Source organism: Colletes latitarsis, chromosome 5, assembly GCF_051014445.1.
Source record: "Colletes latitarsis isolate SP2378_abdomen chromosome 5, iyColLati1, whole genome shotgun sequence".
Taxonomy (NCBI): Eukaryota; Metazoa; Arthropoda; class Insecta; order Hymenoptera; family Colletidae; genus Colletes; species Colletes latitarsis.
Genome location: NC_135138.1, coordinates 30813710 through 30841095, shown reverse-complemented (window position 1 = coordinate 30841095; position 27386 = coordinate 30813710). Strand labels below are relative to the sequence as shown.

Sequence of the window (27386 nt, the reverse complement as noted above, 5' to 3'; positions counted from 1 at the left end):
AGATAACATTTGACTTGCAAGACCCCCGCAAGTTGCGAGATAATTTTAATTTTCTGTACATATATTCGCGAAACACATGAATAGTGCGTTCCGTAAGTAATAAATGGTACTATAGCTATTCACACACATATTTACAAGCTCAGCATGGGGCAGTGTATGAACTATAATTGGAATGGAGATTAGTTTAGAGTCGAACACTTGTTGAGTCCGGTTTTTGCAAGTCGCGTGTAAATCTTGGTATTGGTTAATAAAACACTGATTTCGTACAAAGTTATTTCGATTCCCAGAACAGTATCATTTTTGGAAGAACAGCACAATGTCTGCAGGAAATTTAGGTAAATTATATTTATATTTATTAGATAAAATCTATATAGAATCGATATAGAAATCGATATAGAATTGCCCAATATTGTAATGGTATTTTATTCATAATTGTTTTCTTCCTATAATTTATAAGTTTTACAGACGATTTACATTAAAACTTTACATTATTTCAGCACTTTTGAGCGTTTCTGATAAGACAAACCTGTTGCCATTTGCTAAAAAATTACATGAGTTAGGCTTGATCTTAGTTGCATCTGGTGGAACTGCAAAATCTTTAAGAAATGCTGGGCTTCCAGTAAAAGATGTTTCCAATATTACTGGTGCACCTGAGATGCTTAATGGACGTGTCAAAACTCTTCATCCTGCTGTACATGCTGGTAAACAATTAATGTATTTAAATATATTACTGGTGTTTGTTTATGTTATAAATATTATACAATACATTCCTTTATATTGCAGGTATATTAGCCAGACTTACAAAGTCTGATCTAGAAGATCTTTCTAAGCAAGGTTATGAACTCATTCGGCTTGTAGTGTGCAATTTATATCCATTTGTAAATACAATTTCAAAATCAAATGTATTAGTGGAGGATGCTGTTGAAAATATTGATATTGGTGGAGTAACTTTATTAAGAGCTGCAGCTAAGAATCATAGTAGGGTAACTGTTGTTTGTGATCCTAGTGATTATGATAAAGTTGGAAAAGAGATGGAATTATCTGTTGATAAAGATACTTCTTTGGAAACTAGGTATATCGTTTATTGAAATCAAATTTGAAAAATAAATGTTTCAAGTTCTATCAATTGGCTTTAACATTATTCTTTTTATTTTTTAGACAAGTATTAGCACTCAAAGCATTTACTCATACAGCAGAATATGATAATGCTATCTCAGACTATTTTCGTAAACAATATAGTGCTGGTGTTTCTCAGCTGACATTGCGATATGGAATGAATCCACATCAAAAACCAGCCCAAATTTTTACTACTTTGGAAAAGTTACCTCTAACTGTATTGAATGGCTCTCCAGGTTTCATTAATCTTTGTGATGCATTAAATGGGTATCAATTGGTGAAGGAATTACAAGCAGCTTTAAATTTGCCGGCTGCAACATCCTTTAAACATGTCAGCCCAGCTGGTGCAGCAGTTGGTGTACCATTAGATACCATACAAGCAAAATTATGTCAAGTAGATGACTTACTGAATCAACTTACACCATTAGCAACTGCTTATGCACGCGCGAGAGGAGCAGACAGAATGTCAAGTTTCGGGGATTTTATAGCATTATCTGATCCATGTGATGCAGTTACAGCTAAGATCATATCTAGGTAATAAAAAATTGGTACAATTTCTTAGATATCAAAAAATGAATTATATTTATTATAGTAATCTAAATATACACATAATTTTAGAGAGGTCTCTGATGGTATTATTGCACCAGGTTACTCAGAAATTGCACTTCAAATTTTGAAAAAAAAGAAGAATGGTGCATATTGTATTCTTCAGATTGATCCCACTTATGTACCATCTTCAATGGAACGTAAAGTTTTATTTGGTTTAACTATGGAGCAAAAGCGTAATGATGCAGTTATTAATAAGGATACATTCGCCAATATTGTTACAAAACATTCGACAGTTATCTCTGACTCTGCTATGAGAGATTTGATTGTAGCTACTATAGCAGTAAAATACACGCAAAGCAATTCAGTATGCTATGCAAAAGATGGGCAAGTGATTGGAATCGGTGCGGGACAACAATCAAGGATTCATTGTACAAGACTTGCTGGTGATAAAGCTGACAATTGGTACATTATGTTTCATAATTTACATACAGAGGTAAATGTTGTAACTTGTTCTTGAAATTTAATATTGAACATGTTTTAGGTGGCTCCGTCAGCATCCTAAAGTTACTAGTATGAAGTTTAAAAAGGGTGTAAAGAGAGCAGAAATATCAAATGCAATCGATAATTATGTAAACGGATCCGTAGGAAAAGACATGGATGAGTCTGCGTGGACTGCTATGTACGAAGAAGTTCCACAAAAACTCTCAGAAAACGATAGATTAGAATGGATCAAAAAGGCAGATAACGTTGTTGTAAGCAGTGATGCTTTCTTTCCATTCAGAGATAATGTGGATAGAGCTAGACTGGTATGTAGTTACTTTTATATTACTTTACTTCTTTTTTATAGGACATCATGTAAAAATATTATTTAATTACAGAGTGGTGTTAAATATATTACTAGTCCTTCGGGTTCTACAAATGATGAGGCAGTGATACAAGCCTGTGATGAGCATGAAGTTGTGTTAGTTCACACTAATCTACGATTGTTCCATCATTGAATGAGGAAAGAGTATGATTTGTCAAACAACATTAATTGGATTCTTGTTTTATGATCTTGCAATTACAGTACCTTCATTTTATTGCGAAATTGTTTCGTCGCAAAAATTTATGAAGTTACCAACACCTATTAAAATATAAACTACAAAACATAAAATACATTTTTATGTAAAATATTAAGAATTTATTTTTTAAATATAGATTTATACATTTAAATGCATGTTAATTCATTTGCATCAGGAACTGGAATATATTTATTTAGCAATATCATCGAATGCGGAATAATCCGTATATATCCGGAATAATTCGAGATATCAAATATACTTAGATAATGAAATAACGTATCACAACTTGGGAAGGATCTAAAGTTCTTTTATTATTTGCATGTTAAGTTCAATTTCATCGTTTTAGAATGAAATAAGGTTATACCGCTATTAACAATAACAATTAAATCTAACAGCTTCGGAAAAGCAATGATAATATAGTACGAATAAAATTACACGTCTAACAAGTAATTTGTTGACATACGATTAGCGGCAGATGAAGTGGCGTTAGGTGATAGATCCATAACCATCTGTTTTTACTTTTGATTATGACTCTGTCGCTGAAATTTTGTTGCTAATACTTATCGACAACTCAGTAACATGAATTTGGCGGTGAACCGTTACTAGGACGCCATGACGGAAAACAGATTTTTACCGCCATCGGGCACCTATCGCCAATTGGCATGCACATTTACAATTATTTTACAATTCATTAAGTAAAAATTCATTTTAAGAAAGGCACAATTAATTTTAACTAATTTTATTTTAAAGAAATGAAGAATATAAATTTCATTTGCAAATTAAATTAAGTCATAGCATATGCTGTATTCTATCATAATATGCACCGATGTAAGTCGGGTCTCGTTCGTGTTTTTCTCCGACGAGTAGTGTGTTTAAATTTCGAATAGTAAACAAAAGCGAATAAATTGCAAAAATGAGTAATTCAACTATTTCGGATCAATCGCTCATGGATAAGTCCATGCGAAGTGTTTTCGGTAAGAAAACATTGATGATTAATTATTTTTCATTAATAACTGTGTCGTATAACCTTCAAATGCATCTAATCTTTTTTAACAGTCGGGAATATCCCGTATGAAGCTACAGAAGAGAATTTAAAGGATATTTTCAGCGAAGTTGGACCAGTACTTTCTTTCAAGTTGGTTTATTTTAAATATATACATTTCTATTTACCAAAATTATTTTTTGTTTAATTTTTGTAGTCTGCGGTTGTACATGCGTCATGAAATACTTATTATAAGTTAAATATGTTCTGAATCTATTAAAATTAAGATATAATTAATAGATTTTAAATTGTTTTAAAAAGATTAGTGTTTGACCGAGAAACGGGCAAGCCCAAGGGCTATGGCTTTTGTGAATACAAAGATCAAGAAACGGCTCTTAGTGCTATGAGAAATTTGAATGGTTATGAAATTGGTGGAAGAACATTACGTGTTGACAATGCTTGTACAGAAAAAAGTCGGATGGAAATGCAAAGCCTTTTGCAAGGACAAAATACTGAAAATCCTTATGGCGAGGCAGTACAAGCTGATAAAGCACCAGAGGCTATAAGTAAAGCTGTTGCATCGCTGCCACCTGAGCAAATGTTCGAACTAATGAAGCAAATGAAACTCTGTGTACAAAATAATCCAAACGAGGCACGTCAAATGCTGCTCCAAAATCCTCAGCTGGCATATGCCTTGCTGCAAGCACAGGTAGTGATGCGAATAGTAGATCCACACACAGCAGTTAATATGTTACATAAAGCAAATCCAATCCCAAGTGTATTGACACCTACCGATAAACCACCTGTACATCCAATTGTACCACGAATTGAAGAACCATGGGCTCCTGCACGACCAGCACCAGTTACCAATCCTCCAGCACCCATCTTTGCTGGTAAGATTAAAACTGTATGCACATTTTTATATTTTTTCTATACTTAAAATGTTAAATTGTAACAAAATACAAACAAAAAATCCATTTTTAAAGGCATTGTTTCTTTTTGATAGAATTTTTTGGAATAAAATTTAATGTTTAATATTATATCCTAATATAATTAATATTAAGATATTTTTACGAGCCGCGAAGTGAAGTGAAAGTGTAAAATAAAATTTGTTTACTTAAGGCTTCATTTTTGAAAAAAGTTAATTTTGAACTTTTGTCAAATATACGTACATTCAAGTAAGTAATTGTACTACTTCTGTTTATTTTTATATTTGTAAACATTGACAAAGTTATGTTATAACCATAAAATGAATGTAAAAGAAACTACATTCATAGCTTTGAAGTAACATAATTTTATAACAGGACAAGATGTTGATCTACGTACATTAGATAGACAAATGGATCCGCGTTTAGCTAGAATGGATCAAGATCTAAGAGGACCACAACAAGTACAACCAACACCTGTTAGCGCGCCTCCAGTCGTATCTACTAACACTGATCCCAGGGGATTGAGCACGTTTAGTATTGCAGATAAGTTAGTATTATCCTCATATTATACTAACTCTTTGAATTAATATCATAATTAAAAAGTACACCGTTTTTTACAGCGCTCTTCCTGTTGAAGGAGTTGAGAGGTTCCATAATTACTTTAGATAACCTAATGAATAGCTATATTTAAGGTTTCTTTTAAAAATATATCTTTTCCAGCTTTTGTCGTGATCCAAGAACAGATAGATTTGGCAGAGATCCAAGAGATCCTAGAGATCCAAGGATGCCTATTGATCCGAGAATTACAAAAGCTAATCGTAAGATTTCAAAATAACGGAATTACTATATAAGTTGTTATAAGTCACCTTATTTTTCTACAGTAGTGTAATTTTAATATATTCGTAATTTTTAATTTTTTAGCACCAGTGCCAGTTGCACCACCAGTGGTGCCGAGACCCGTTGCTGCGCCTATTGTTCAACCTACAAACGTTGTCGCTGCTAGTGTTACAGTTCCCGTTACTACACTTCCAGTATCTACAACATCTGCAACTTCGAGACTGATGGCAGGTATGTCATCAGCAGGAAATATACCCAGTGGGGCATCGGATCAGGAGAAGGTATATTATATATATCACATGAATTTATATAAAAATATATTAAATATTACATAGATATGTGAGTACAATATAAAAAAGAATATGAAAGTAATTACTAATGTTGTTACAGGCTGCATTGATAATGCAAGTATTACAATTGTCAGATGAACAAATTGCTATGTTACCGCCCGAACAAAGACAAAGTATTTTAGTACTTAAAGAACAAATCGCGAAAAGTACACAACGTTAACGTATAATGATCTTTTTTATATCTTTAAACTTACATAAAAGTTATATAATTATAATGTATAAGCTTATTCTGGTATGATAAATAAATGTATGAAACTTTTTTTGTGTCAATGATATGAAATAAACTAAATACAATAGTATCACGGTGATAAATATAGAAACTTAGGCTGCTATTTGGAATTGAGTAATTTTATACTTTTAGTACGAGTGTCCCTTTCAAAAATCTCATAAAAATAAATGTTTACTACTTAATTTAGAGACAATGTAGTTAGTTAATTATTTTTTAATTTAATTTGAAACAAACCTTTGTCGATAAGTGTTTGGTACAGAAGTGTGTCGCAATTTTTGTTTTCGTACAGTTCAATACATATTAAATCTTCGTCATATTCCTAAAATATCCAGTTTAAATAGTTACAACTTATTAATAAATACGCACTATTGAAGATTGAGGTAGTAGAATACATATTTACTTACTTTTACTGTAGCTATAACACGTTTACTATACATTTTCTCTAATTCAGATGCAAGTATATCAAGTGAATTAGGAGGGGCAATGACTTTTACATTCCATAATTTACACTTAATCGACATAGCTGGCAGATCTGTCCACTCCTTCTTCATGGTATATAATTCGCACCTATATATAAACAAAAGAAAAAAAATATGCAATGAAGTAACGTTGTTGTTTAACAATGCAACGTAAGATTCCATTTATTTGTAAATTATTTTTGTTTTAAATTAAAGATTTTTAAATAAGATTAGTGTTAATTATTGGAATGGAATTAAGGAACGAGTTTTAGTATCAGTAGATCTTTCGGAAAATTATATGAAAGTAAACACTTACTTTTGAGAATTTACCGTTTTATATTCATCGTTACCGAAGTCAATATATAATAATTTAATTTCAATATTATCTGTATCTTTATTAGGTTCAGTTTCTACTATCAGACATCTATACCATAGATTGTCATTGAATTTCGCACAACATGGCGTGTCTGTGAAATAGAGTTAATTTTACTTCATTTTTTCTTTCTTTAAAATTACTTTATGGACTTTTTCTTTTATTTAAAATAATACAATTTAGCTTTGAATAATTAATGAAAGTTATTTTTTATTAGAAATAGTTTAATGTATTTGTTAACGAGTAATACTCACTGGGAACAATATTCGTAATCATTGGCTGTTTGGATGCATTTTCTTGCAAATCGTTCATTAAAAGCAGATATTGCGTATAATAAGTACTTAAAACCTAAAACGAAGAAAATATTAAACATAAAGTATGTAAAGGTGAAGTATAATCTATTAAAATTTATCGTATACCGTTGATTGTGTGTTTTCCTTTAATTGGGCATGGAATTCAATTTCATTAATACTACAACACAGTTCTATTTCAAAGAATTCTTCATTTTGTAGATCTTTGATCAATTTATTATTGATCGAGAGATTCTCATCAGATACGACGCGAGGTGTTGAAGAAACTATGTCTTTTTCTTCGCACCATAAGTTCTCAATATCGGTTGTAGTACAACTTTCATCCATGTTTATTATATTCGTGTTTGGAAGTAATAAAGAACATCCACTGAGAACTGTGTCTTTTATTAGTTCAGTTTCCGAACAAGATGAAATTGAGTTTTCTATAATTATGACGTCATCCTCTTCAAATATACTATTTTTATCATTGGGATTAATACCGATTTTCCACTCATCAATTAGAAATGTAATTAAATTGCATTTTCTTTTGCAATATTCGTTTGGTAATAACGTTACGCGAATCTAAAAGTATTTTGTTATGTATGCTTAAGAAATCGCTGATTTAGTACAAATTAAATAAAACAAAGTGTAATGTATTTTATCAAAGGATTTACAGTAGCATAAATTCATTGAACAAACATAATGATTATTAATAATAAAATTGCTTGTATGTATTATGATAAAATGTGATTGTGTGTGTACGTGTGCATCTGTGTATATAATATTTTATTTGTACTTTGTTGTTTATGTTGTTGACGAGTAAACTTCGTATTTTAAGTGATTACTTACAATTAGATGTGTGTCGGTTGTGTTTAGAACAGTTACTTCGCATTCTTGGTCAATTAGAAGAGCATGTACTTTATCTAAAACTTCTGTTCCCCACTTTTCAGCTTTATTTATCTACCAGAAAAAAAAGATTTAAATTAAAATTTGACATCAACAGCATAATCAAATGATACATTGAAATTATTTTAAATGTTTACCGGATGAAATCCATCGATTTGACATTTCGTACATTGGATGGGAATGTTTTGTAAAACAATTTTCTTCTTCAGAGTACCGATCGAACATTCCTCGACGTTACCGTAATCTACAAACTGCACCTATAATAGATAAACTTTGCATTGTTATAAAGTATTACACAAAGGTTGCCATATAACTAAATAGACAATCCATTTTTTACATCGATCGAGTAATCCTCCAAAATTTTCATCACTTTTCCACGATACCATTTTTTGTTTGCATGATATTGCGCAATGCATAAGTCTCCTGCAGACCACAAAGTATCGCATGACTCTAGTGTACAATTTTTATACAGTTTTTCTAACGTTGTTTCTATTGTCTGTAATGTTTCTTGACCTGGGAAAATAGAGTATAAAAGAATTAAGATATCGTGTAAATAAATTAGTAACGTTACTATACAAATAACAATTGTGAAACTGTATAAACGAGTAAGCTTTTATGTCTATTTACGTTCCGAAATAGGTGCACATCTCTGTATACATTTGCAATTTAATATTTTTTTTTAAATTATAAAAATTTTAAGTATAACATTGAAAGAATTTTTTATCTTCATTATAAATTTTATAAAAATATGAATACTTTTTATTTCAGCTATTTAAATTATTCAAATTTATTAAATTATTAATTATTATTTATTATTTATTAATATACATATATATTGGATAACTGAATTATATCGAGAGTACATACTTTGTTCTACAGAATGTAAATATAGGAATCCATTGTGATCCAAGTATGTAGGTTTGGCAATAAATGATTTTTCTAATATAGGTTCTACGGGTAACCAAGTAGAAAATACAGGTAGCGATGGAATGTTGTCGAATATTTCTTTCAAATTGCAATTTGGATTATCTGAGTCTGAGTCTGAGCTTGAGTTTGAGAATCGTAATACTTTTTGGGCTGTATTTGTACTAAAGTTCATTTCGATAGAATTATCCGGTTCGTTGTTGATTTTAAACCATTTTGCGTTTGATTTGCATTGCGTCAACCTTTCCATTCTTTTCATTAAATGCCGTCTTAACTCGATCGCTAGAATCTTATCCCGCTTCTTTGCATACCTGTTAAGTTTCAGATGCGATAAAATTGATTAAAAACAAACACGAACAAATAACAGTGTATTAAGTTTTAAATATTTTGCAAAATGTTACATACTCTTTTATAGGCAAGGCAACGCCCTTTTCAACCAACATTCTATTCACAGAATTAATCTCTACTTTCGTGGGCGCCAATGGTCCAATTATCTTTGTTTGTTTTATCCACAATTCAACGGGGATCGCAGAATTTTCTATATCTTCGTTTTCCTGCGTATCGTAGAAAATTGTTATATTCTTTAAGTAGGAACAAAATAAACGAATTTATGAAAATTAATCGTCATAGAATATAAAATGTTTACGAGTTTCGATATGTAGAACTTGCAGTTAGGGATGTTTAAAATCGCGCGCAATTCTTCGCAGGATAATGATGGCCAGTTGTCAGACCCTCCGCAAGGTAATATACCGGTCAACTTAATTTTAAATACATTTGCTCGTATTTTCTGGAATACCGGGCACAGTGCTTGTATGTCTTTTATCGTGACAGTTTTCTCGATACCCACGTCGAATAAAAACACGACGACTTTATCCTTAGACTCTATTTTAACAATTTGAGCGCGATAATACCCGGTTTTTGATAAATACACTGCGCAAACTGCATCCTCGCTCCAAATTTCTGCCGTGGAGTAATACTCTCTATAAAAGTTTTGCATTTCTTTCATCATTTTTTCTATATCAGCTTGATACGTTGGGTCGGATACGTAAATACAGTCCGGGGAGTGAACTTGCTGTATCAGAACGTTTATTTTAAAAGGATCCTCTTCCCTTGACTCAGTTTTATTCGCTACATTTGTATTCGGTGCACCGTATGGTTGCGCAGGTATTTCTGCGTTAAAGTTTTGTTTTCTGGCATTAGATTTTTTCTTTTGTCTTTTTGTAGTCGCGATCGGACCGAAAGGGCTATTATAAAATAGAGAAATTGCTTTTAATATACTGATTCGAAAGTAGAAACTGAGGAATGGTAGACGACAGTCGTAGATATCGGAATATTTACCTTGTTTTTGTACTCATCGCGAGATTATTCTTTACTAATAAATGAGTGACGCTCTCTCTGTTATTCGTGTACATAAGCACGCTGTACGTATCATTGATTTGTTCAAAAGCAAAAAGGTTGAAAGGTTTCGAGTTCATCAACAGTTTCTTCAGATACTCATTCGTCTCTGGTTCCCACTCATTGTTACTGCCACGGAATGGTTTCACGTTTTTTAAAGAAACTTTTATAGCCTAATGGGTAGGAAAAAGTTATTTTTAATTTGTTCATTGTATGCAAGGTGTTACCGAGAATGTGGGGTCTGTTTTCAGGATCGATTCATCGTATCGGTATAAATCGAAATTTTTAATACAGTCAATGTAAGATACACAAAAAAAGTAGACCTTTTGAGATAGTACGAATATTCTTTTAAAGTAGGGACGCGTGAGTATATTTCGAACAGTCGCACAGTGTGTCCAAGCAATGGACAAAAGTAAAAAAACTAAAGTCTATGTTTTATAAATCCTTATATCCCAAAATGTTAATGAAGGAACGTAGATTTTAACACTATCCATAACTTTTACTGAATTCACGAATTTGTTGTTGAAAATCATGCTAGAAATTCATTGCAATTTCCGGTGCATTTTCTCAAACATGTGCCATTTACCGAAAGTTTGTGTTTTTAATTTGATTTTTGCAAGTTATGTACAGTATTATAGTACCTTCCAAACTGCTAAACAATCTTTTTACAACATTAACAATTGGTCCCAATTTTTTATGTTAAATGTTTATCAAGTTTGATGCATTTTTGTATTCTTTTTAAAAAAGTGTAAGAGATCTTAAGTCGAAAATTTACTTAGAAGCTATGATTTCTATTCCGAATTCCCATTTACGCGACACACTGTGAGTCGTACTGTTTCGTGGATCATTCGACGTAATTCGGGTCGAGACGTATCAGGCCCTATCCTAATTCGTCGATTCCGAATTTCAGGCTACCTGCACATCCCCACTCTAAAGTAAAACGGAACTTCCGGCAGTCAGTAATATCTCGGCAGTGGACACGCGCAGAACTCTCTGATTCCCACAATAAGTGAATAAAAATGTAGCGGTAAATTTTAAGCCCTCATAATTCAACAACGTAGGTAAGGATTTTTTATTTATATCAGCACGCGGAATACCGGAAATAAGTTCCACATTATCTGTAACACCTTGCGCATTCCACCCTTTTCACGTGGATCCTTCGAACGTTGATCTTTAATATTTCTATTTCTATTTATAATCGTTAGAGGTTTCTTGTGATTTTTTGTTAGCATATCCCTTTCTCTGCCACGATTAAATTCTCAAGGGGACTCACCTGAGTCTTGCAACTCATATATTTTCTCGGAAGGGGTTTTATAGCATCGTAGCTTAACGTTAATGTGTACCCTAAATCGACGTAGAAAACTCTGACAGTATTTTCTGTAACGCCGCATACCAAACCCCTGTGCCAAAGTCCATCGGATCCGCGTGCCGCGCACGGTAATTCTTTGGGGGAAAATTAACATAATTGTAATACATTTACCTTCGAAAATGAAACGGAAGTTAGGAAATGTATGCGTTGGATAAATTACCTTTACATGGTACTGGTATAAAATCAGTATCGTGCGTGTTCTGCTCGTAATTTTCCGTCATTTCGCGGATCAACTTGTGAAAATACGTCCTATTCGCGTATAACTGCGTAACATAAATATACGTTTATATGTATTTGTATATATCCACGTTAGATACAATTACATATGCATGTTATGTGTATACAGATATACGAATAGACATTTCAGAAAACATTCAAACGTTATTTTATTTAAAAAATGGCATTCATCGTGTCGGTGTCGAGCTGATCCAAATATGTAGTTTACCCCTGTACACAACACAACATTGCAACAAATGAGAATGAGTTGACGTATCTTACTTTTTGGACGTATATAGAACTAGGAGATTCAACAAATAGAACCTGAACCCCCGTCTCCTTTTCAAGTTCCAAATGCTCTTTAAAATACGTTTGCGCACACATTGGATTCGTCCTCTGCGAATAAACAATCGATGGTAAAGCTTGCAATCGAAACGAAAACAATTATAAAAAGCATACAATTACCACTAATTTGTGCTGCGAAACGCAAGTGGCGTATTTCATATACGTCAACGAGTCTTTTACCGATATTAGACCCGAGTCTTTCGACGAAATGCCACAGATATCGACATAGTAAGTGTCACCAGTTATCATCAGGATGAACATCGAAATCATGGAATTACTGTGAGAACGATCCATTCGTTAGAATTTTTAGAATGATATACAGGGTATTCGGCCACCCATGGAAAAATTTTAATGGGAGATTCCAGAGGTCAAAATAAGACGATAATCAAGAATATCAATTTCTTGATTGAGGCTTCGTTAAAAAGTCATTAAAAAATTGAAGTAAAAAATTTAAAATCATTTTGGAAAAATTATTTCCGGTTGCGGGGGTTAATTACAATCATTTTTGGTCAACAGACATACTCCCGAAATCCTACTCAGTTTCGAGAAAAAAATTCATTACCGAAAATATAATGTCTGACCAGGAACATTCTACTGACACTTTTCGTCGAAAAAAAATTTTTTCAAATTGTTTTAAAAAAATTATTTTCGGATGCGGGGGTCAATCATAATCATTTTTGGTGAATAGACATACCACCGAATTCCTACGCATTTTCGAGAAAAAAATTCCTTACAGAAAATATAATTTCTGGCCAGAAATCTCTGCTCGAATTTTCATGCGAATCTTTAAAACGTCATAACTTCTGAACGGATTGGACGATTTTAATGTTTAAAAAAGTAAACTACGCGTATTTTGATGGAGAATATGTACAAATCGCAAAAATATTCGAAAAGTTGGTCCTTGACCCCGTAAAATGAGAAAAACCCCACAAAAATGGTCCAATTTTCAAACAGCCATAACTCCTACAATTGTGAATATATTTCAATGAAACTTTTTTCTGAAGTAGAGCTCATGGGCACCTACAAATTAGACAACTTTTCTGTAGGGCATTAAACAAAATTACTAAAAATGAAAAACGAATTTTCAAGAAAAATCGACAGGGGGTAGCTGCCTTATTTTTTCGACGAAAAAAAAATTTTTCAGATCGTTCTAAAAAAATTATTTCTAGGTTTTGGGATCAATTACAATCATTTTTGGTCATTAGACATACCCTCGAAATCCTACCCACTTTCGAGAAAAAAATTCAAGTAGGTGTGAAATTTTTTGACGAAAAAAAAAATTTCAAATTGTTCTAAAAAAATTATTTTCTGTTGTAAGGGTCAATTACAATCATTTTTTGTTATTACACATATCTCCGAAATCCTACGTGCTTTCGAGAAAAAAATTCCTAATCGAAAGTATACCGTGTGACCGGAAACGTTTCTATAACTTTTTAACGAAGCCTCAATCAAAAAATTAGTATCCTTGATTTTCGTCTTATTTTGGCCTCTTGAATCTCGCATATAATTTTTCCCGAACCCCAATATCTTGTTAAGTTTTTAGAGAAACTTACGTGCATACAAGTTTTTTAAAAGCCTGAGTGGCGTCGGCGTTCCATTGGCCATTATTAGGAACGATATCGAATAATGCGCACCTAAGAGCTTGCGGCGGCATTATTGCGAATTGCGGTATAATATTTCTTATTCTCGTCAATGGCACGTTGTCTTCTTTCATTCCGTAATCGATGAACATAACACTGTACGTTTCATCGTTGTTGGCATTTATTTTCCTGCTCGTAACGCGTCCGCGATACCAACTTCTATCTCTGCTACATTGCACGATGTACAATGCGTCTACAAAACGAGCGAAACATAGCAAATCTCGCAAATAAGATGGACCATCCAACGCGTTCGTCTCAAAAAATCGTTTTCTTGAGAATAGTACATACTTAACGTGATCTGCGTGGGTATAACTCCGGTAGTGTTAACTAGCGTTGCTAGCCCTTTGGTAAGTTTCGCTATTTTACTTTGGTTCTGTACCAAATGAACGTAAAACAGCGAGGGATCCACGATGTGCGTGATACGGATCATTTCTGAAGACCCTTTAAATTGAACGAAAATTGCCCATTATTCGAAACTGGGATAATCTTAACGATTTTTAGCGATAACCACAACTAAGATACATTTTATAGAGATTGTTCGTGAATTATAAAATGCGAAAACGTACCGATGGCAAGGTGGTTATCAATCTTTCGAGGCACTATGTCCACGACCGACGTAACGGGCGGAGGTTGCAATTGCAAAAACGGCTTGCCTTTAACAACTGTGAAAACGAAATTCGGCACGAATTAAGATTTTCGTCGTCTCCATAAATTAAATTTACCACTTTTTTTTTCCAACGTAAACGCAAAACAAATAAATTCACTCGGTTCGTAACGGGCGGGAAGAAAATTATTTTTACTTGGAAAGCTGTTTTCCTCGGTCAGCGATTCTATTTCATAACCGTCCGGTAGCAATTCCGTTCGAAGCAAACTGAAACTTGTCACTGGAGGTATGTCCAATGTGCAATGGTTTTTGATAGCATCGGTGATGCTTTCGTCGACGTGAAACCTGCGAAACAAACGTTTCCCCTCTCAATAATTAATAAATTATACTTTAATTGAAAGCAACGCAGGTATGAAATATTTGCGTTGTTTGGAATTTCTTTCGTAAACATTTCCAGCGTCCGTTTAATTTTTAAAAACGTTTGTAAGAAACAGAAGCAATTATAGTGAGTTTTCGCGGTCAGAATCATAATGGTACTTGTAACATTGCAGAGTGACTGGTACGTCGAGTGTACGAGAGGTGCAAAAGCTGACTATCCTCGTTGCACCCTCCGCGCAACGCTGCTTCAGACTCTGCATATTACAATGGTCGTTCGAACAATAAAATACTAGATGAAACGACGAGGTCGCACTCGAACGCAAACTCGCGTCGTAAGCGGGAACTTTCGAAGTCAAACTCGAAACGTAAATGGAACGTAAATGGAACTTTAACCGAACTAGAGTGGCACGGACATGGAACTCTCAGAAATGAAACTGCAATTCAACGGGATGGAAATGTAAATGGAACACGCTGATGATTTTGCGATACTCATCGCCACGCACGATGACGATAGACGGATTCGTGCGACAGAAAAGCACCAAAGTGGCCAAGCGACAAACAAGAGTTTCTCGATCGCGAAAAGAAACTAGTTGAGTTGCTCTTGCAAAACTTTCCCAGCACTGATTCGTCAAGAGAATAATTTTCCTCTATTTTAATCATAATTGGACCCTTGTAATTTGTTTCAGTATGGATACTCCGTAAGCTAAGCTGCTACAATCGCTGATCATTTCGCAAGAAGGAACACGGAGAAAGAAAACTGCACTATATAGGGTGCGTCACGCAATTGGAACGTGTCGTTCTTCCTGTTTTGGTCGAAGATAGAAGAAAGTGGCGAAGGGAAAAGCTAAACGGTACGACAAGTTTTATTTTTCTATGGCGTCGGTTGCTTCATAAATATAACGCTAGTAGAGTGCACTATGTTTAATGATGAATTATATTTTGTGTGAGTATATCAAATCGTTTGCAAAATGAGAAGAAACTGCAAGCTTCTTTAAAAATTGTCGTTGATCAAGGAGGATTCTGTTTGCTCTGGTTTGAAACAAAGGCGGAACGACACTTGTTTTCGCGGTTGGGGGAAAAAAATTTTTGAAGCGGCTTTATAACGCAACCATAGGTGCATTTCACTTTAATTAATTACTCTTATACCTTTCTCTCTCGCGCTTATTCACTTTTCGTTTGGACATCTGTAAGCTGCTTACGGATATAAACGACAGAGGATTTGTCCGACTCTGCACCATCGTCGGTAGCGAGGAAAATAAATTGTTCAATACGTACTGGAGATTTTGATTTATCAAAAGCTTTAGTTTTTACTGCGTCGGGAAACACTGTTCCGTATGTTTCAAGACTAGTTAAGGGATTTGATTTTTCTCTTTTTTTTTTTTAAATCGCGACGAATAGAACAACACACTGGTAATAATGTTCGAAAACGATATTCGAACTAATAAATTTAACTGGAAATAAACTACAAAAATATAGAAAAACGAAGTAAACGAAACTGTATCTCGTTGTTTGTAAGACCCGGATCAAGGAGTTTTAATATTTTGAACGAGTAGAGAAAGAAATACAATTTGAAATAAGCGAAGAAAGTGAAATTAATGTCAATTTTCTGTATCTTGTACAGTGAACAGTGTTTCTAGATTTCCCTGCTTATAAAAGTACTTTCCTACTGTAGTAATTATTTTGGAAAGTATTACTTTTAATTAACAATCCGAGAAGCCACTCTTATTCTCTTAAAATTTTTAACGAAGCAAATGAATATTATACAAAGCAGGTTTATTTATAAATAATATAAATAATATTATTTGGTATAGGAGTAAAATATTACTTACTCGATTTCCTGATTTTCTGGCACGGAATTTATTATCAAATGGCACGGAGTATTGGTTAATTTTTCCAATTTTTGTATCAACTTCTTCATGTCTATTTTGTCCAGATTTTCGGTGATCGAAGCGCTTATCTACGCAACAAAAAAAATATATATATATATATTTTTATTATAACAAAAAAAAAACGTATTAAAATTAATCGTCAACAGAAGACAATACTTTCTCGCCGTGACAGCTCATTTCGATGACTGTTGGCCGTCCATAATAATTTCATTATGAAAATTTGTATTTCTCCTGTCATGTACACACCCCTGTAGCTCACAGGGGAAGATTTAAAATTTTAAACATTTTATGACACATGGAAAATTGGCAATGTCATCTAATTTTAGCTGGAGTATTTTCAGCAGTAGTATGTTCGAACTTTAATGAAAAATTTATACGTGTTTACTCACGATCGAAACAATGGCTTATACTTTAATGAAAAATTGTAGAAATTCATTTTAATAATTGAATCTATGGTAATAATGAAAATAATTATAAATATTATTACAGAATTCACGCGTTCAAATATTTCATTGTAACTGTATTCTGCGACAGATATATTATTAATTACTAATAGTCATTTGTTTGTGCATTCTATGTGCTCTGACGCAAAGATTTGGACTATTCGACTAACGTATAGAGCAGATTAAGACCAGTAGAGTAGATGAGGAAAAATTATAAATATTCTTACAACGTGTGCAGATTGCAGTCGTTCTTCGTGTTCCTTCAGTTGCAGTGCAATCTCGTCGATATCTTTATTCTTTGAGTCACGTCGCTGATGCAGCGAGTCGATTAGCTTTGTTTCCATATTTTGAAGTACACCGTGCAAGTAAGCAAAATGTTGCGTGATAGTTGCTTCTATGCTGTCAGTGTTCAGTACTTCTGTCGGCTGCATAACTGCTTGTTTCAATTTCTGAAACGTAAACAAAAAGAAGCAACTTTAATATTTCGAATTAAAAACGTTTGAAATTTTCATCGTTATTCGTAAAATAATAACAAAGTATACGAATTATATTTAACGTAGCAATGAAACGAACAATACAAGTTAAGGTTTCTTATTGTAAGAACGATATAATCACGCAACTATGATGTTGGATCATCATAACGTCTAACATGAGGCAGAGCTACGAAATCCTTGTTATCTTTCATAAAGTTATTCCCGAAATTATTAAACGGGCACTTCTCGATTCAGGATTAAATCAACAACTCGATTCCTTCGCGAGTTCCGCGGCTAGAACGTCGAAAACGCAAGGAAAGGTCAACAAGTGACAGACACGAAATTCAAGGAAAACCCAAGAGACGTATTTAAAGTAGTTTTAACATTTAACGCGCCCGCCGTGTAAAATTTCACGTTGCTTCGCTAACCGAATGCTCTAACGAACTTTTTATTTTCACAAAAGTCGGTACAGTTATTCGAACGTCCTGAGATCGTCGAAAATTAAACAGTTCCAATCACTTTCGTGTAAGAATTTTTTAGTTATTCCAAGTCCTACGTTATCAAAGTTCTCTGCCAAAATACGTCGTCGATATTTCTCAGAAGTCAGATCACGATATATCATCGCTTTGATTTCTTAACGAGTACTTCGAACGACTGGTCGAATATCAATTGAAATATTCTATGACGCAAGTATTAGGTCATACTGTGTGTCTCATAACTCTTATACAAGGTGCTTTATCAGGGGTGGGGAATTTTTTAAGAGACGATACTACGTGTTTAGGAGGGTGCAATCATTTTTTAACGAATGAAGTTTGAAGTATTATTTAAATTAAACATTCAACTTTAAAGATCACTCGAGTAATTCTAGATTCACCCTCTTTACAAACTGCCCTTAACATATATATTTGTGTATTTAAAAAAAAAAGAATGAACTTGTCCATTTTCGTATAACTGTCAACAGATTCGCAGCGTGCTTATCGGGTCTTCTCTGACGCCGCGATGGAGTCCAGGAACATGACGTTTTATTGAATTCTTTGCCCCGTTTATGGTCCAGTGACAGTGGTTTAGCTGAATCGGGGGTACGTCGAATTCCGTGTATCGACATATCTGAGATGCCTGCTACTCGGCCAGAACTTGTCAACATACCAACCACCAGGTACAATGTAAAGATTTCAAATACAATCAGGTTTACCAATCCACTGACAATCGATCCACGAATGTTTGCAAAACAAAGATTCGTGGAGCCCGGAGATTCTGCAAAAATTTCGCGAACGCATTTCCCAGTCTCCGTAGTTCAAAATACTTTTAGTAATTTCACAGAAAAGATCAATTTAAAGTTTTACCAATTTACAAAGAGATCGTTTCGCCCGTGGGTTATTATATCGGTGCAAGTGGCCCGAACGTTGGGCTCGTCGATGCATAAACGGGACCTTTGGGCGTTTATTGGTTGATCTCAAGGATCGAGCGATCACGCGTTATCCTTCGGCGTCGAAACGCCTTGGCGCGCGAGTCCAGAATATCAACAACGCGATACGATCGACGCGGTCTCGCCGTGAACCAGAAGGTCGGTCTCGTAACAGCTTTCCATCGGAAAGAGGATTCTCCGCGAAGGGAGAAGTGTTTATTCCGCCGAAGGGAGAGTGGCAAAGATTGGAATGGTCGGGAGCAAGGGAACAAGAGGTGGGTAGATGCTCAACATCGGCGAGCGGACCAACGACCGAACAAACGCGCCTTTCCTCAGTCTTTCACGTCCCGAGGACCGGTTACCATCGCCGCTGTCGTACGTTCTGTTCCGCGTTAAACACCGTTCGACGTTCGTCAACCGTTCTCCAACACCGTAAAACCAACGAGCATCGAGGATGACGTTGGTTCGCCAAACCTCGCGATCCTAGCTTCAGCTCTCAGCTGGCGCAAACAATCGTTTTACCAAGGAACGCGAGGATAAAGGGGCAGGAAGAGGAGGACCATGCGATTGCACGACAGCTTCTGCGTACTCGGCTGCGTCGCGTTTCTCTTGTCGCTCGCTGGTGAGTGCATCCGTCGTTTTTAATCCTTACGAACGGTCCTGGAGAACCGTTTGTCGAGACAGCGTTCTGCGATCCGCGTTCCGTTTTCACTTTTACGACGAAAGGTTGCGATGACAGGGAGCGTGGGAGGCTTCCTGGACATCCCTGGCGGATCACGAGCGCGAACGGACTCGAAATTCGTGTCCACGAGTGGGGAACACGGAACACGTCACGATGTTGTCGCGGAGGGCACGTGCGTGTTTGGTCAAAATTGTTTGGGGCCTTTTGGAACACTCGATCTCAATTCGAACAATTTTTTATTAGTTATTGATATAGGTAGTCAGTTACAGTGAAGATTATAATCGACGTAGGAGGTCACAGTGCTCGAGGATAATTAATAGTCTACGGTGATGTTTCTCCATTAAAAGACGTTTATTACGCTGTTATTAACTGTATTTCAATGAAGAAACCGCAGACCGAGTCATCCTAAACGCGACAGTTAAACGGCGAAAACGATGAGGCAATGGTAAAAATAATTGGTTTAGACAGGGTGCACCCAACGATTTAGATACCCTAGAATCGACGAAGCGCGTTGCAAAAATGGACAATGATAAATTTGATTTATGAAGTAGCTCGATACAATCGACAGGCTCACGGAGCATATTAAGATTGAGAGGTACGAAAAATTGATGGTCGAGGATTGGGATTCGTTGGGATAAGTTTTATTCGCTTCGACGGTGGATGGCCTGAAATTGCGCGTCCCGGAGTTGCGCTTCGAGAAAGGAAAGTACCGCGAAATATTAGTGATGCAAGCCATTGTCTCTCCGGCCCGGCATTCTGATTACCTTTTCCTTCGCGAGTCAAGAGTACATAGACCTATTTTCTGAACGAACGATATATAACAAATTCTCACGAACGCCATAGAGACCTAATACGGATACCTAATACAACGCTTTCTCCGTCGAAGTCCCGGTACTCGGCCGGCAGCGAGCCCTCAATTAATTCCACGATAACAATTATTACGATCGCGTTACCGTTTCCCAGACACGTAAACCGCGAGAAATCAATTATAGACTCTCTCCCTCTCCTTAACGAGGGACGACGCGTAGACGATCAACGTTTTCAAAGCAGTCGACCAGACGTTGGGCAAGGCGAGCACACCTAATTCCGACAATTATCTGTCTGTGTTTCTTTTATTTGGTCGCTTCGTCTCTTATTTGTTGTATATCTCGATCTTTTAATGAAGAAAGGCTTTGACATTCGACGTTGACAGAAGCATTTATATTTCATTAACACCATGTGCCTGTAATATTCTTCCCTTTTCAGTTCAATTTTCACACGTATTCGTTGAGTTAGTTTCTTGCCTTTGCAAAGAAGCTACTATCGTGACCATCTTACAAAACTAGGCCAAAGAAAGTCTTCTAAAGAGAAAAAGAACTGGTTACGCGGTTTAATGGATTAGTAATCTCTCGTTTACTGAATAACTACTGTGAGCAATTGCTCAGATAGATGCCTTTCGTCCGAGCAAAAGATATAAATACTGCAACACTTATGGCTGGATCAGTCTGTATACATTATATTATATTATATTTTCGGTAATGAATTTTTTTTTCGAAACCGAGTAGGATTTCGGGGGTATGTCTATCGACCAAAAATGATTGTAATTAACCCCCGCAACCGAAAATAATTTTTCCAGAACGATCTAAAATTTTTTGATTTCGTCGAAAAGTTTTTCATGTATCATAAATACTGTTCTTGTACGAATTTTGTTCTCACCTCGATCAGCATTTTAAAGTTTCTGTTTCGAAAGTGAGAATACACTAATTTGCATGCATCGCTTCTCAATAACGATAGCTCAGTGTTTATAAGTTTTTCGCACGCTACTAGCATGTATTTATAAAATAGCTGAATTTTTGGTAGTAAATCGTGACGTTGTTCGTCCATCGTGCATATAGAGATTGCATAAAAAATAATGGTCGCGTGCAGAGACCCAACAGGAATCTCTCGCCACGCGTTATCATCGTCTTCGTCCAGCCGGAACGTCTTTCGCAAGTGCAATCTTGTTTACCCTGTTAAATCAGCCGCAGTGAATCCACTTTAACGTCTTCGCGGTGCACAGCGTTAATTATACTGCGTAAACAGTCAAAGGGAGGCCCCGAAGGAAGCGAAACGAGTGGAAGTCGCTGAAAGACCTTGCCGCGGCTGCGAAATTAAGTTCATCCGCGGATGGGAGTCGAAGCACGGAGTGGCTGGGAACAAGTCTCACGGGATCGGGATCGATAACGTGGATTACCTTGCCAGCGATCGCTGTGAAACCCGGGGTCGTCGGGATTTAATTAGTGGGATCGATCGAGAATTCGCGGACAAGCTCCCTCGGATTAACCGTGAATTCTGAATTTATTCCTCGCGCTTATCGCGCGCGCTCGATCGCGGAGAACCGATCGTAATCGACGCCCCTGAACGGTTTGTTCCGTTTACACTGATTTGCCTGGCCAACGCGCGGTTCCTGTCTCATTAATTCCGCCTGTGTAAACGCCGGGCTCGGTCGTGGAAACGCGTATCGCTCGCTTCGCGAAACGTGCACGGTATTATTGCGAGTTCATTCGCTCGCCGCTCGGTGAATAGCGATGAGACGAGTCGATCGACAGGAATATGATGACGTAACCGAAACGTTTTACGAACGGCCTTTCGAAACGCGGAGTCGCAGACAGGAAGGCACGAACGAATTTAATTTTCCCGCGAGGAACCCGGGAGAACGCGAGGCGCGACGCGAAGAAACGGATTCTCGGATATTAGCCGTTTACGATCCAACGATTTTATTAACTTTGCTCCAAATTGCAAGGGTTTGAGTCGACAGGGTAGAATAAGTCGAATAGTTTCACCCTTCAAAAATTTAATTTAGAAACTTTATACTGGAATGTAAAATAAGAAGATCCTGAATCGGGTCGGAATGGACCCCAGGCGTTCAAGACAGCCCATTCGAAGGTTGATACGATTAATGGAGGTTTTAGATTGTATTACCGGTTAATTTGAATCCTCGTAACGAGGCTCGCGATGGTTTTTGCGATAAAACGATGGCCGCGGATGGTTTGCGGAGGTTCAAACGTCCAGCGTAAAGAGAGCGAGGCTGAGAGAGCGATCCTTGAATGAAAATTATTTCTCGATCTAGACCGAGCAACCGGCTGGAAGTGGAACGCCTTTCGAATCGTCGATCGACAGAGGGTAAGTGGGAGAAAGGGTGGGTGGGGGGGGACAGAAAATATCTCGTTTGTTCTCAGCTTCTGTTCGCGGGGGGGCAAAGCGTGACTCTGAAAACCCGATAAAGCCTAAGACGAGCGGCACTTTCGCAGAGCCGTCACTCAAGCAACGCCTTGTCTAATTTGCATTTCGAATGTGGCCCGGTCGGTAGATAAATACTTAGCGCTATCCGCCGTTTGCTCGCGGGAGGAGCGTTTCCTCGAGATCGTTTTATGCCCGGTTACTTGCTCGTCCGCGATTTCCATGGCCAGCCTTTCCTTCGAGCTCGTTTGAAATGTGCTCCACGTTTGTCGAGGTTTCCCCGCTCGAGCATGAACGAGCATTCGGGGTTTAAGGGGGCTCTTGTCTTTGGAATGATCGTAAAAAAATTTCTTTTCTTTGTTTCTTGCGGATCAAGTCTCGAGAATGTGCCCTGAAAATATTATATTCGTACATGCTGTATCGTATGTTCGATTAAACAGTTAAATTTGTATTTCTTCCTCGTGGAATATTTATCTCCAGGGTCGAAGTTTTAATTTTCATCTAGATGAGAATTTTACTGTGGCAAGTGCGTAGTCGAATCGTGTCGTGGAGGGGCTTAGATTGGGCCCAGGGTTGCAGATTTGGCAACGATTACGAGTGTCCTCGCGTATCTATGTTACCTCAATCGCTATTGAGGGCGAGGAAGCAAGACTGTAGAAACGCACGTGTTAGCTAGAAATGTGAAAGGTTACTGATAATGGTGCATCTCCTAGGGCCTTAATTCTTCGTAGCTAATCGAATTCATGGATATTGATTGCAGCTGTCCTTCGAAAATAGCTTACCAGTCGACTGCATCATAAATCAAGGTTGAAAGTCCTTAATAAGTGTTTAAGATGATTGATTAAACAGCTACGAGCCAAACTTTGTCTTTCGTTCACAACTTTCAAGGCAGTTTTCAACCCCTAACCGCGAGTATCCAATGTTCCTTAATGCTCTATTTGTGCGATAAGTTTCATAACAATCATATATCAAATATCAAGCAAAGTGAACGATCTCATTAATGGACGTGTAATCGTTAGGTGACAGCTGTTTTTTTTTATCAAGGCATATGATTGGGTTAATAGCAGCTTATAGTTGTACTTGGCCTTTGTACCGTAACATATACTTAATTTTCTCTTTTTACTTTTCTTTTTTGTACATAATCTTGATACAATAAAGACTCGTAATTATTATTACAGGAGAAATTCAAAGTATGAATTTTTAGTGAAAAATAAGTTTAATATCTCTGTTAATAAAATTCGACATCTTTATTTTCAATTAATTGTTAATCCATACGTGATAGATCTCCAACGTCGAATGCAATTAAATATTGTCTGTTTTTTTACGAACGCACAATACCGCAACTTTCTACTCGTACACGAAATAACGAATTAATAAATAATATATTTTTAACCTTCAATTGATAATTGCTTCTTTGGATGCAATTTATTCATTTGCGATGTTTATTGGAAAAATGAAAACAAATGGTTGACAAAGGGGATGAGGATCGTTAACGAGGAAATTTATCTCGATTCAAATTACGAAAATATGCCGTGTTATTTTATTTCCAATAGCAATTTATTACTGAAACAATAATGACAGAGGCATCTTCTTTTAAAGACGAACGAAATTGTAATTATTTTTCTCAGAACAGCGATCAATTTGGAATAATGTCTCGAGTGAAATTATTTCGAAAGTGTCCAATTTTAAGTAACATAAATAAAAAAGTACGTATCGCGAAAGGATTTTAAAACTTTCTCGCTATTAAAATGTAAATGATACAGTCGCGTAGATAGCACGATAAATTGCATTGTTATTTATTGTATCTTAAAATATCATCTTAAAATTTTGATTTTAATCTCATTAAAACCTATCCCCCAATTTTTATACCATCGCAATTGTTTTCATTTAAACTTTCATAAAAGAGTCTTTATTTTCCCCATTCACAGAGGCTATTTGTTTATTTTGTTCTGCGCCGATGAAGACTTGCATTGCGTTCGAAACGCACCCGTTATGGAATAAATTACGACTGTTACTTTCAACCGGTTCGGGCGTCAAAATGTTTCTTCATCGTCGTCGTTAATTACGCGCCCAAAAGGCTCCGAATACGATGGAGGTATTAATTTTAACTTATCGTTCGTGCACTAAATTTCTTTTCGGGTTCAAGCGATATTTCGCGAATCGGTGTCGATCGTTTACAGGTATTCAAAGACACCGTGCGTGTAACGATTTCTTCATTAAAATTAATGATGTCGCAAAATTGAGACACACGCGCGCGGCTAGGGTTCAAGTAAATCCAACACGCGTTAAAATCATGCTCGTTTAATACGCCTCATTATGAATTATATAAATGTCGTCGAGTGCGCGCGCGTGTTCGAGATATAATTAGAAGTTATTATACGCGTGTGCAAAGCCGTGGATATGTAATACTGGAAGACAAGTCTACTTGCTAATGACGTCGGCTGGGAAATTAAGGCAACTGTATTTTGAATCGTGAACGGTTTTTCTATACAAGCTTTCCCCGTAATTTTTCTTTTTTTTTTTTCTCTTTACAACGGCGGAACCACGGTTAAGAAGACTTCTGTTTTTCTGAATTTCATGCGCTCTCGTACTGGAGCGAGGCAATTAGGAGACGCAGTCCATCGTGTTTCGTTTTTAGAACGTCGGATTCGAAAGTTGAAACATTCGTACCTAATATTTACGAGCAATTACTGTCGGCGGCGCATCAAATTTGTAAAACTGCGTTTCTCGTGGGGACGTGCACCATTGTACAGGTACAGGTTGTCTCGTAGAAATAAATTATTCAATATATTAATTCAATCCAAATTTTTTTGAAGGTGTTCCTCTTAAAGAAAAAGAAAAATCCTGTGACTCAAACAAGTGGTTGTTAAATTTTGACGATCGTCCATCTTCTTATTCATCAATTTTTCAGATTATCGTATTAGATTTTATTTGGAAGCAAACTATGAAATGATATTTAGAAATGAAGGCTCGAACGTGTCGTATCTCGCATAAACAAAAATCCAACGGCGAATATTTTTTCACGCGAATATAAAACGCGCATAAATATTCTGTTCAGAATATAGTGCATCTTTTATTAGTTAAATTGCAGATAGTGTTGGAGACATTAAGTTGGCAACAGTTAGGGAACCAGCCTGTATTACTTATTGTTAGGGAGCATTCGATAAGGTGCATTATCAGCACGCTATACCCCAAGCACGATTTCATCGATTTTCTGAAACAACTGCGATAACAACCGACACTAACAATTAGAACGATAATACTGCTTTTGCTTGGTTCATGTTTGATAGGTGGCTCTTTGTCTGGGTTATTCCTAAATTATTTAGCGGGGGAAACGTAGTTCAAAACAGATAAAACGAAAATAATATGTAGAATAGTTCCATACAGTAAAATATCTTCATATTCTGAGTTTTCTTCGCCATCATCTTGGTTTTTATTCCCTGTCTTTTCAAATAAATTAGCCATTTCGGAACGTATAAATTTTTCCTGAAGATGTAATTAAGTTTGCAATATTAATTGCAGTTAGATGAATTAATGGCTAAAGAATAAAGAATTCTCTCGTGAGAATGATAAATATTTCTCGAATCTTTGCCCGACTCTTCCGACAGCGTGCGACAAAGCGAAAGAAACGCCTGTTCTCCATTCCATTTTTCCGTTTAGTTATTGTTTTCTCGACGTCGAAATGTTTTCGTCGTGATGCGTCGTCGAAGGAAAGAAAGAAGCACCAAAGGGAGGGAAAATAGAGAAAACCGTGTCCGCGTACGTTTCTGTCGAAGCAAAAACGATCGATCGAAGATTGGGGGGGGGGGGGGGGAGGGGCTTCTTTTGTGCAAAATACTGAGCGACAGCGTGCACGGGCGTAATATTTTTGTCGTGCGTGAACCGCAATTTCTTCTGGGAGAAATCGATGGTTCTAACCTTTTCATTGGAATCAAAGACATTATACGCTCGCTGGATCAAATGTTGACCGCGAAACGGACAATCTGACAGACCGGAAACAGACTTTCCGCGACGTATATTTCGCGTGAACATCCGTTTCAATGCTTTATAATCCCTCCTCGTCGTCATTCCCGATCTCTTTGATCGAAGATGCGATTTCAAGAAAATTTCTACGTGCATTTCTTCAGCGCTTCGTTTGGATGTGAAAAATTTCTTCGTACGATCGATAGTTTTTAAGAGCAGCGTTTGAAACTTTGGAGTCTCGATTATTGAAATTGTATTCTTCGTCCTAATTTTCGATACTCAAAATACCGGTGAGTTAATTACATTGTTAGACATTTACTGTTCTCAGACCGGGAGAACGAAATTAAACGAGAAATGGACCGCCGGGGATAGCGCGGAACGT

The 27386-nt window shown here is 36.2% G+C and overlaps 3 protein-coding genes across 7 annotated transcripts in view; 2 read left to right on the top strand and 1 right to left on the bottom strand.

The window, feature by feature from the left end:
• Positions 1–21: 21 nt before the first annotated feature.
• Positions 22–2797, top strand: LOC143341668 (bifunctional purine biosynthesis protein ATIC). Its single transcript, XM_076764665.1, has 7 exons — positions 22–335; positions 498–701; positions 784–1072; positions 1159–1650; positions 1735–2127; positions 2207–2471; positions 2544–2797. Exons 1-7 carry the CDS (start codon positions 317–319, stop codon positions 2661–2663), a joined length of 1782 nt encoding a protein of 593 aa, XP_076620780.1. The 5' UTR covers positions 22–316; the 3' UTR covers positions 2664–2797.
• Positions 2798–3389: 592 nt separating this feature from the next.
• Cstf64 (cleavage stimulation factor subunit 2 CstF64) lies at positions 3390–6002 on the top strand. Of its 3 annotated transcripts, none has more exons than XM_076764667.1 (8): positions 3392–3700; positions 3783–3861; positions 4030–4601; positions 5013–5184; positions 5258–5284; positions 5358–5455; positions 5559–5755; positions 5865–6002. In XM_076764667.1, exons 1-8 carry the CDS (start codon positions 3640–3642, stop codon positions 5982–5984), a joined length of 1326 nt encoding a protein of 441 aa, XP_076620782.1. In that variant the 5' UTR covers positions 3392–3639; the 3' UTR covers positions 5985–6002. The 3 variants fall into 3 exon arrangements, with proteins under 3 accessions (XP_076620783.1, XP_076620782.1, XP_076620784.1); XM_076764669.1 differs by having other exon boundaries at positions 3657–3700; positions 4035–4601; XM_076764668.1 differs by lacking the exon at positions 5258–5284 and having other exon boundaries at positions 3390–3700.
• Positions 6003–6234: 232 nt separating this feature from the next.
• The window catches only part of Qin (tudor domain-containing protein qin), a 228711-nt gene continuing 207559 nt past the window's right edge, over positions 6235–27386 (bottom strand). For all 3 annotated transcript variants that reach the window (XM_076764661.1, XM_076764662.1, XM_076764663.1), the window contains 22 exons: positions 17511–17732; positions 16781–16908; positions 14770–14918; positions 14536–14631; positions 14258–14410; positions 13883–14162; positions 12450–12606; positions 12267–12380; positions 11929–12031; positions 11673–11842; positions 10343–10572; positions 9651–10248; positions 9410–9558; positions 8948–9315; positions 8418–8593; positions 8218–8337; positions 8024–8134; positions 7304–7756; positions 7139–7232; positions 6828–6978; positions 6458–6620; positions 6235–6372 (listed from right to left, as the gene is read on the bottom strand). In XM_076764661.1, coding sequence (XP_076620776.1) covers positions 6256–6372; positions 6458–6620; positions 6828–6978; positions 7139–7232; positions 7304–7756; positions 8024–8134; positions 8218–8337; positions 8418–8593; positions 8948–9315; positions 9410–9558; positions 9651–10248; positions 10343–10572; positions 11673–11842; positions 11929–12031; positions 12267–12380; positions 12450–12606; positions 13883–14162; positions 14258–14410; positions 14536–14631; positions 14770–14918; positions 16781–16908; positions 17511–17732 — 4302 coding nt within the window. In that variant the 3' untranslated portion in view covers positions 6235–6255. The remainder of the gene's footprint in view (positions 6373–6457; positions 6621–6827; positions 6979–7138; positions 7233–7303; positions 7757–8023; positions 8135–8217; positions 8338–8417; positions 8594–8947; positions 9316–9409; positions 9559–9650; positions 10249–10342; positions 10573–11672; positions 11843–11928; positions 12032–12266; positions 12381–12449; positions 12607–13882; positions 14163–14257; positions 14411–14535; positions 14632–14769; positions 14919–16780; positions 16909–17510; positions 17733–27386) is intronic.